The 10,577-nt window shown below is 45.6% G+C and overlaps 1 protein-coding gene across 1 annotated transcript; it reads left to right on the forward strand.

Annotated features, from left to right (window-relative positions):
* Window positions 1-865: 865 nt before the first annotated feature.
* NMD3 (NMD3 ribosome export adaptor) lies at window positions 866-8,325 on the forward strand. The gene is made up of 15 exons (XM_066556507.1): window positions 866-928; window positions 1,021-1,155; window positions 1,755-1,851; window positions 2,302-2,382; window positions 2,584-2,712; window positions 3,221-3,311; window positions 3,436-3,514; window positions 3,801-3,897; window positions 4,106-4,223; window positions 4,728-4,873; window positions 5,400-5,512; window positions 6,157-6,229; window positions 6,688-6,794; window positions 7,042-7,112; window positions 7,558-8,325. The coding sequence occupies exons 1-15, from the start codon at window positions 885-887 to the stop codon at window positions 7,689-7,691; spliced, it is 1,515 nt and encodes a 504-aa protein (XP_066412604.1). The 5' UTR covers window positions 866-884; the 3' UTR covers window positions 7,692-8,325.
* Window positions 8,326-10,577: the final 2,252 nt, after the last annotated feature.

The following is a 10,577-nucleotide window of genomic DNA, read 5'->3' on the forward strand; positions in this document are numbered from 1 at the left end:
GTGCTGATCCACAAACAAACCTTGGTGTCACAGAATCATCAAATGATAGAATGCTCTGGATTGGAAACGACTTTAAAGGTCATTTAATTCTGACCCCCTGCCACGGCGGTTCCTCCTTTCCATAGGGTGCTTATGGTACATCACAAATTGAATACAAAGCGGACGGACTATGCGGGTGGTCCTTGTAAATAAAAACATAATTTAATTCTTAATTAGCGAATTGTAAAGCGTACGTCCCTCAAGGTTCCCTCCCGCTCCATGGCTCCCTCACAGCCCTTTCCGGGCTCACTCAGGGCTCCTCCATGGCTCCCTCACGGTTCCCTCCCGCTCCATGGCTCCCTCACAGCCCTGTCCGGGCTCACTCAGGGCTCCTCCATGGCTCCCTCACGGTTCCCTCCCGCTTCTCCACGTCGGCTCCATCACGGCCCCCTCAAAGCTCCCGCCCGCTTCTCCACGGCCCCGGAACAGCCCTTTCCACGTTCCCTCACAGTTCCGCCATGATCCCCTCACGCCTCCCTCACCGCTTCCCCCCCCCGTCTCCATCGCCCCTCCAGGCCCTGTCCAGGCTCCCTCACGGTTCCCTCACAGCTCCCGCCCGCCTCTCCATGGCCCCTCACGGCCGTTTCTGCCTTCCCTGACGGCTCCCCCACGGCCCCCTCCCGGTTCCCGCCTGCCTCTCCATGGCCCCTCTCGATCCTTTCCCCGCTCCCTCCCGGCTCCCGCCTGCCTCTCCATGGCCCCTCCCGATCCTTTCCCCGTTCCCTCCCGGCTCCCGCCTGCCTCTCCGTGTCCCCTCGCTCCACCCTCCCGGGGCCGGGCTGGGCTCTCCCCGCCGTCTCCTCCCCTTCCTCTGCCGGCCGGAAAGCGCCGCGTGTTCCGCAGCCATGGAGTACCTGCCGGCCCCCGCGGCCCCGGCGCAGGGACACATGTGAGCGGTGGCGGGGGGACCGCGCTTCACGGTGCCTGGGACCATGACCGTGACCATGACTAACTGTGCTTCTCTCTGTCCCTGTGTCCCAGCCTGTGCTGCCAGTGCGGCGTCCCCATCCCGCCCAACCCGGCCAACATGTGCGTGGGCTGCCTGCGGGCCCAGGTGGACATCACCGAGGGCATCCCCAAGCAGGGCACGGTGCACTTCTGCAAGCAGTGCGAGAGGTGAGCAGCCGCGAAATCGCTGGGGATGGCAGCAAAATGCACTTAAAATATATCAGTGTCAGGGTTTGGGGAGGCTAAAGCGCACAGGTTTGGTATGGGGAAGCTGGGGGGCTCAGCCTGGAGAAAAGGAGGCTCAGGGGGAACGTTTGGCTCTGTACAACTCCCTGACAGCCAGGGAAGGGTTAGTTTGGATATTGGGAAAAATCCTTCATGGAAAGGGATGGCCAGCCTGGCAGGACATCCTGACAGGAGGGGACAGCCAGGGAAGGGTTAGTTTGGATATTGGGAAAACTCCTTCATGGAAAGGGATGTCCAGTCTGGCACAGCTGCCCAGGCCCCAGTGAAATCCCCATCCCTGGAGAGATTTAAAAGCCCTGTGGATGTGGCATTTGGGGATGTGGTTTATTGGTGGGTTCGGCAGTGCTGGGGGAATGAACTCAGTCACCTTAGCCACTTTGCCATGATTTTCTACGATTATAAAAGTTGTAGCTGCATTGGTATTACTAAACTGAAAGCTTTGGAAATAGCTGCTCGTCCTTTGAGTGATTTAAGGTGCTCAAGCACCTTTCACATGCTGTAAAATGCTCCCTGCACCCCAGGTACCTCCAGCCTCCAGGAACCTGGATCCAGTGTGCCCTGGAATCGAGAGAGCTCCTGGCTTTGTGTCTGAAGAAAATCAAAGCTTCCCTGAGCAAGGTGAGAACTGATCCTGCTGGGATTTCACAGCCTGGTCACAATTGTTACTGCAGAGATGGGAGCTGAGCAGAGTGAACTGAGGGAAGATGATATGGTTTTAATTTTTTGTAGATTTCAGAAATTAGTTATGCAATATTTGTTCTCACTGGTTTATGATGATGTGAAAAAGGGTTGCAGAGGTGTGTATATAGATTAACTCAAATTCACATGTTTCACTTGAAAAAACATCCCTTAGGTTCAGAATATTATTAGAGAGAAGGACCTGAGATTGAGCACCTCTATTTTACATTGATCAACCCCCATGTTCTAGCTAAGCACTATTAATTTGATTTGGGATATTGATATATATATATATTTGTAATTAAGATTATTCACTTTTTCACTATAGACTGTTTGTGTTTGTGGAGTTGGGCTTGGTTTTACTGAGCTCTTGTGCTTCCCCACGGGCAGGTCCGGCTGATCGATGCAGGATTCATTTGGACAGAGCCACATTCCAAGAGGATCAAGCTCAAGTTGACTGTTCAGAAAGAGGTAACTGGAGCATAACCTTCTCCATGTGGCTTTTAAAAAGCTTTTATGGCAAACAGCAGGATTTTTAATTATTATTTTGTCACTAAAGTGCCATTCATCAGAATGAAGAAAGTTATTGTCTGATCCAGCAAAGATGGGAAAATCCTGCAGTTATTTGTGACCCAACCAGAGCTTAAACCTTGAACACTTTGGTTTTTGCAGGTGATCAATGGGGCAGTTCTGCAGCAGGTGTTTGTGGTGGAGTACGTTGTTCAGTCTCAGATGTGTGAAGACTGTCACAGGATTGAAGCCAAGGATTTCTGGAAAGCTGTGGTGCAAGTCAGGCAGAAGGTAGAGGCAAACTGAATTTTTATTTGATCGTGGCAGAACAATCGGGCAAAGAATTGGGTGGTTTTCTGGATTTCTCAGACAAAGATGTACTCACACCTTGCCACAGGGATATGTTTTGTGTTCAAGGTTGTTGAATTTTTTTCTAACTCAGTTTAGAACAGAGTTTTAACTTCTGCTGTCCAGTATTAACATTCTTTAAAATGATGCTGGCAGCAGGATCTTGTGTGGATAACTAAATACTCTCCTGTATTTTAAGGTAGTTTGGAAACAGTGGGACAAATATTTATCTTTAAAGGAAATAGATCTCTCTAGCAACCAGTTCCACAAAAATGAGAAATGGAAGCTTTAAATAATTTGCTAAAAGTAGAGCACTCTGAAATCTTTTTGTTTAGTTGGATGTTCTTTCTCTAGGTAATCTCTTCATATAAATGTTTATTCTTCAGAGATCCTGCTTTGTGCTCAATGCTTCTTAAATAACCTTGATGCTTCTGTGTTTGTTTGGCTTTAGACTGTGCACAAGAAGACTTTTTACTATTTGGAGCAGCTGATTTTGAAGCACAGGCTCCATCAAAACACACTAAGGATCAAAGAAATCCACGGTGAGTGGCTCTGGAGGCAGAATAACCTGCATTTATGATGGATGTTTTCACGTGTGCAGAGAAAAGCTTATGAATTATATTTGATAAAATAGAACAGAAATAGATTTGTTTCTTTGCTTTTCAGATGGCCTGGATTTTTATTACTCTTCCAAGCAGCATGCCCAGAAGATGGTGGACTTCCTTCAGTGTACGGTTCCATCCAGGTACAGCTCCCCTGTCCATTGCCTTCAGCACTCAGAACTTTGGGGAACTGTCTTAAAATCCTTCCTTTTGAAAGAAATTTTTAAGTGCAAGTGTAAGGAATCTGTACTTTAATCAAAACAGACAAAATCCCTTCTACAAAAGTCCCATATTTTCCACTTAGCCATGGTAAAATTTACCTCTGTTTCCTTAATATTTGTATTTGTGATGCAGACACTTTGTTCCCAGGATCTCCTGTTCCCCCTGATGTCTGTTGTTTCCTGAAAACTCTGTTCTCCTGTTTCACAGATCCAAATCATCCCAACGTTTGATCTCCCATGACATTCACAGTAATGTCTACAACTACAAAAGCACTTTCTCTGTGGAAATTGTTCCCATATGCAAGGTAGCTTCCTCTGCTTCACATTTGGGCTGTTGTGGGAAGAGTTGAGATTTGGAAGTTGGAGGGTTTGGGGGGTAGGGAGGGATCCACACAGGAAATGCAGAAGTTACTGGGCTAGAAAAAAAAAACCACAGAGTTGAAAATTTTCTTTCAGCAGATTTGTTTGAAAATGGAGGAAATGGGAATGTCAATTGGTTGTGTTGGTTTGCAGGACAACGTTGTGTGCCTGTCACCCAAGCTGGCCCAGAGCCTGGGGAACATGAGCCAGATCTGTGTGTGCATCAGAGTGACCAGCACCATCCACCTCATCGACCCCAGGACTCTGCAGAGTGAGTTGGGGCTTTTCCCCAGCCCCTGATGGTTCTGCTGGCACAATTCCTGTGGGTTTGTTTCCACAAAATCTTGGAGCTCTGGACCTTACTGTTGTTAAATTTATCTGTACAGTAGAAATTTCATGGTGAGCTGAGAGTTCTCCGAGCTTGATTGCCATGGGATGCTGGGCAGAAAGTGCAGGCTCAGTTTGAGCTCCTGGGTGTTCTGAGCATTTACCTGTGTCACCTTTATTCCCCTACAATTACATGGCATCTGCATTAAATTTTCAGCCACTCCAGTACCAGAAATTCTGTGCTTTGCTTGATGTGTGCTGGTGAGCTTGGGCAGCAGAATCCCTCTAAAAGGATGGATCCAGGAATAATTCCTTTGAGTAAAGCCTGTCGCAGATCAGCTGCTCTGCAGCAGTGTTACAGAGATTAACAAAATGTGTCAGGCAGTTGCCTTCATTTTGGTCAATGGTTGTTTTTTCACAAGGAATTCTCTCCCTGATCATTTTGCAGTTGCTGAAATCGATGGGAACACCTACTGGCGCCACCCCTTCAACAGCCTGTTCCACCCCAAGCAGCTGGAGGAGTTCATCATCATGGACATCAACAGGGTCCATGAGAAGAAAAAAGGTGCTGGGGCAGGGGCTCGGTCAAACAAGGTGAGAGTTTCTCTGGTTAATTCCTGTTTTGGGCCTCCTGCTCAGCCGAATCCATGGTCTGGGTCTGCCTGGCACAGTCAGTCTGGGCTGTTCTGGACCTTGCCACTGGCAGAAGCTTCCCTTGGGACCATTTGGTTTGGAAATGGCACAGGCAGGATGTGAATTCCACTTCCAGGGATTCTGCTTGCAGAGTTTAAACTCTGCTTGTTGAAATATTAACTTTGCAGCTTTAATGACTGAATTGGTTTTGTGGAAGCATTTCTTTTTAATCAGAATTAATGGATCTTCTCAGTTAAAAGCTAAAATAGGTGTTTATTTATAGAAACAGCCTTTGGGAATTCCAGGGAGTTGCCATGTCCATTTCCTTACTTTTATGGCATGAGAAATGAGGAGTGGCAAGGGATACATTGGATATGTGATGCAGAAAACACAAGTTTAGTGACAAGTGGAGTTTAAATCAGTGCAGATGTTGGGGTTAAGCTGGGTTTAGTTTTATTAAGGAATGTTTTATTTTCCATTCCCACAGCACACTCTGGCTGAAGCCTGGGTCAGGAAAACCTCGGAGCTGGACACGGATCACCAATATTTCTGCTGCACCCACCTGGGGCACATCCTGAATCCTGGTGACCTGGTTTTGGGGTCTGTTCCTCTTTTCTGAAACTTTTATTGAGTGGTTATTTAATGACTGAATCCATGTGCTGTCAAGAAAGTGCTGAACTGTTCTGATTTCAAAATGAAAGAAAGCAGCAAAAAGGGTGGAATCGTCCTGGTCCTAATCCAAGAAATCTCTTTTCTGGAAGGAGTTTTCATGTAAAAATTGTTAGAAATAAGAGAGCTGATTGCCTTCAGAGTGTAGCTTGGAATCACAATTTAGCCACAAATAAATGGGAAGGATTTTTAAAACACCAATTAATTATTTGTTCGCTAATGAATATCATATACAGTGGTAACAAATGTGAATTCTTTGTAAGATTGGGCAAATTAGGTGATGCTTACAAAGGTTTCAACATGAATGTTGTGAGCCCAGCAGAACCTCAGTGGATGTTGCAGTTTGGATTCCAGAGGTTGGGAAGTGCCTACAGAGCAGGATTTGGGAGCTGCAGCTGCTCAGAAAGCTTAGGAAAGCTGCACATTAATGTGGATTTTTATTTGTTTCACTTCCTCTGGAAGTATTTCTGTTCCTTAGGAGCTGCACCTTGCCCTGTGCTGCCCTTTAGCAGAAACATGATAGACTGAGGTCAGGGTTTTTATAAAGCAGAATAAAACCCCTGTTTCTGTTTTAGCTTTGACTTGGCCAACTGCAACCTAAATGATGAATTTGCCAACAAGATGAACCCCCAGCACATTCCTGACGTGGTAAGAAAATCCCTTTCTGTGTCCAGAGTTCCTCCATTACCCAAGGCTGGGAGGGAGTGTGGTTTGATAGTGAACAGTGCCTGAAGGAAGAGAGGATATCAACAGTGAAATTTGAGCAGCATCTGATTTTGAAGGATTATTTCTTTAAATATTTGAGTGATGGTTAAATTTTCTATTTATTGTTGGGTTTTTTCCCAAATGCCATGGTTAGATAATACATTAATTGTTGGTTTTATTCCAATTACCAACCACTGGGTGCTGAATGATAACTCCAGTGTGTGCCTGTCCCTTCAGGACCATGGCCCGAGTGTTTGGAAACATTTGAACCAACAAACTCCCTGTAAATTCAATATAACCCTGCTGAGTGCCAGTCCAGCTGGTTCTAGATGCCCAGATGTGGATTTGGGTGCTGATTTGGGATTTTGGGAGGTGGAGAAAGGAGCTGCTTTTCCCCGCAGGTGCTGATCAAGAAGAGCTATGACCGCTCCAAGCGGCAGCGCCGCAGGAACTGGAAGCTGAAGGAGCTGGAGAGGGACAGGGAAGCCTCAGACACAGATGATGAAAGGTTCAGTATCTGCTCTTCTTGTTCAGTGACAAAGCAGCTTCTAAATAACCTCCAGCTGAGAGGGAAAAAGGGGAAATTAGAGAGAAATGAATCGGGAATTAATAGGTGAGGGTAAAACAGCGGTGAGTTGGAGATGTGGGGATGCTCTCAGGTCTGCTGGGGTTTTGTTTCTGTGATTTTGCTTTGTTGCATCAATTTCCAGAAATCCAAAGGAACAGGGAGTAAATACATCCCACATCTTTTACAGACAATACCAGGACTTCCTGGAAGATCTGGAAGAGGATGAGACCATAAGGAAAAATGTCAACATTTACAGAAGTAAGGCCTTTCTAACTCCTTCACTGGGTGTAATTAAATCATGTCTAAATCGTGTTTGAGGCAAAACAATTTTACTGAAATTCTCTATTTGCATCCTCCAAACTCCTCATGCCTGGAGAAATGCTGTAAAACATTTCACAGGTGTGTTTCACCTGATGGGTTTTGTTTCTTGCCTTTAACATGAAAAAGAACTTTCTTCCTGCACCCAAAATCTCTGCTGAGTGAAGGATTTGATACAGAATTCAATTTTTTTTCATGAGGGGACTCTTGAGCTTTTAGGAGGAATTTTTGGTTTTTTGGTTTTGTGGTTTGTTGGCTGTTTTGGTGGTGTTGGTTTGATTTTTTTTTCCCCCCCATTTTCCCTTGGGGTTGCTCTGGTGGTTTGAGGTATGTTTTCTTTGCTCAGCTGTTTTTTTTGGGGGGGGGGGTTTCTGTGTGTTTTTAGATGCAGATATTCCTGTGGAGAGTGACACAGATGATGATGGAGCTCCACGGATCAGCCTGGCTGAGATGCTGGAAGATCTCCACATTTCCCAGGACGCCACTGGAGGGGAGGGAGCAGAAATGCTGACAGAGTGAGGACAGTGCCTTACATCCCATAAATATTCCCTTGGGGAGCAAAAACTCCCCAGACCATCATTAACCATCACAGGGCCAGGAAAAGTGACAAAACTCCCACTGCACCCCAAAATAATGGCCTGGAATTCATATTTTATGGATGATATTCCAGAGAATCAGCAATTAAAGTTCAATTTCTGGTGTGGAAGCATTTGCAATATAAATTCCACAAGTTCCTCCCATCCCTGAGGGATCTTTCCATGCAATTTCTGCAGTGGAGAAAATAAGGAAGGATGTCCAGAGGGAGAGATTTTATTGCAGTTTCCTGGATTTTAGGTAGAGTCCCTACCTACTGTTACAGCTTTAATTTTTCACGTGGGGAAGGTTCTCCCCATTTTTTGGCACAGTGGTTTGAAGCCTTTTATGATACTGGTAGATTATTCCATATATCCAGATTTAGGGAAGCTCAAGACTAATTTCTGTTCCCTTACACAAAGAAAACTTCCCTGCAAAGCCCTTGATCAGAAAGATTGGAAAATCCTGTGGAGTGTGATGAGTATTGAACTGTATCCCCTGTCTGGATCAGTGGATTAAAAGCAACATGCTCAGCAATTAATTAATAAACCAGCTATAAAGGATTAAAAACCTCTCCAGATATTTTGATTCATTATTTTTAAATTCATTTTCAAATCCAGTTGCCCTCTGCAAGTCCAAAGAAGGCAGAATAATGAACTCCCTGTTGGTGGCAGGTGATGGGGGGGTAATAAAATCTGGGTTTAAACTCTGCTGTTTTCATCCATCCTTTTCCTCCTCCCTGTTTTCCTTCTGGAGTCTCCCAGGAATGCTGGATATTTGCTGTGCTGTCTCATCCTGTTTATCCCTGGAGATTTCCCTCTTCCTTTTTCCCCCTTCCTTGCTCTGCTGCCAGCCTGGAAAAGCTTTTCTGGATCTTTCAGCAGGAGAAGATCTTGTGCTGCTGAAGCCCTGAATCCAAGGATTGCCTGGCTTTCTGGGATTTCTTTGGCTGGAGCAGCTCCCCACAACCAAAGTTGGGTCTCTGGAGGTTCCCAATTTTCCAGTGGCCCTTTGGGAGCTCAGAGGGGTTTAGGGAGTGTCCAACAAATGAAATATTCACCAGTATTTCAGTTAACAAAGTATTCATTGTCATGGATAAAAGCTGCCACTGGCCCTGCAGCTCTTCCTGAAAATCTCTGCCTTAAGCCACAAAAAGCTCCTTTTATACAACAGAAATCCTTCAGGATCTTAACCACACCTGCTCAACGATGCATTTCCACCCAGATGTTGATGGATTTTGAGTTGGAAGTCATGGGAGAAGCTGTGCAGAACGTTGGAATTACGTTTTACTCAGAGAAAAAATGGTGGGGGAAAAACATTCTTGTATAAGTCAGAGCTTACAGCAGAAAAGCTGGATAACTGAGGGGGAGAATGAACAGAAATGCACATTGGAATGTGCAAACACTCATTTTTGATTTATTTTTCCCCTAGATAAAAGTCTTGTATGTTGATGATGAAAAGCTTGAGGTGATGATTTCACCTTCAACTGCTGTAAAAATCTGTTAGTGGATGGCCTGGTGTAACTGCAGAGGTCCCAGATTCTCCCAGATGGAAATTGCTGAGGTGAAATATTGATGGGAAAGCACTTCTAACCTCAGGCCAGGTGCCTGAGCTTGGCTGCACTCCAGGGACAGCTCCTGGGCCACTTTTGGGAGCTTGCAAGCTGGGGAATTGAGACACTGATCTGGTGGGGACTTAACAAAACCAGTGTTAGTTCAGTCTCTTACTCCTGGAAGTAGCTTAAAATAGGAAGTTTTAAAGGAATATTGTGTCAGGAAGTTTTCCATAAAAAGTTCGACAAGGCTACAGATTCCTCCTGTTGGATTTCTGGGATTTGGAATCATTTCACTGGAATGCCAGTGGGAAAAGTGGCTCCATTTCCACCCTGGGACTGGCAGAGATGGATCCAGTCCCATCTGTTCCCCGTTCTGCAGGAGTATCCATGGAAAATCGGGATGTGCTGAACGTGAGAGCCCACCTGGTGTCACTGTTCCTGCACGGCCCAGGAGCTGCTCCCTGCTCCAGGAAAAGGGGCTGAAAAACTCAGGAAGAAAAACTTCATGCCCGTGCAGTTCTTGATATTTAAATTCAAAATAACACCAAGCTAAAGGAAAATGAGACCAAAATTGCTTCAAGCTTGGTGTTGGAGGATTTAATGTCAGCAAACGGCTCCTTCTGCAGATTGGTCTCAACTCAGGCCATTTGTTTCAGCTGCACCTCCCAGAGCAGGTGAAAGGAGTGGGGGAATTGGAAATGCAGAGGGATTTGGGAATGGCACTGGAGCCCATTCCAGGACATCATCATGGAACAAAGAATCTCGTTGCTGTCAGAATCTCTATTTCCTCCTCAGTACAAGATGGGAACCTGGTTAAGCCAAATCAGAAAATTAAGTTTAGAACTTCTCAGGGTTTCAGTTTCAAACAAAACTAAAGCCTGATGGCAAAGCAATAAACTGAAGGGATTGTGCAATTTAAATATTCATCTTCCTAAAATGAAAGCATTTTGGATAACACAAATCCCCAACAGGGACTGAACAGCCTTGAAAGCCAATTTTAAACTCCTCTCTGATCAGGGAGATCTGTGAGATGGAAGGCAACTCCTGAAGCTGTGAAATATTTGCTGCTGTTTGCACACCCTGCTGAGAGTTGGTGCTCTGAGGATGGTGCTTCACACCTTGATCCCTGGAAAAAAGACCTGGAAAACATCAAAGTAAATCCTATTCCATATCATATCTCTGCTCTGTACTGGGAATGCCAGCAGCGGAGGAAGGAGGAGTTTCCTGTCTCGGGGAGACTGGAACTCAATTGTTGCATGAAGCAGTTTCAGCTGAGC

This window comes from Molothrus aeneus, chromosome 10 (genome assembly GCF_037042795.1).
Source record: "Molothrus aeneus isolate 106 chromosome 10, BPBGC_Maene_1.0, whole genome shotgun sequence".
NCBI lineage: Eukaryota > Metazoa > Chordata > Aves > Passeriformes > Icteridae > Molothrus > Molothrus aeneus.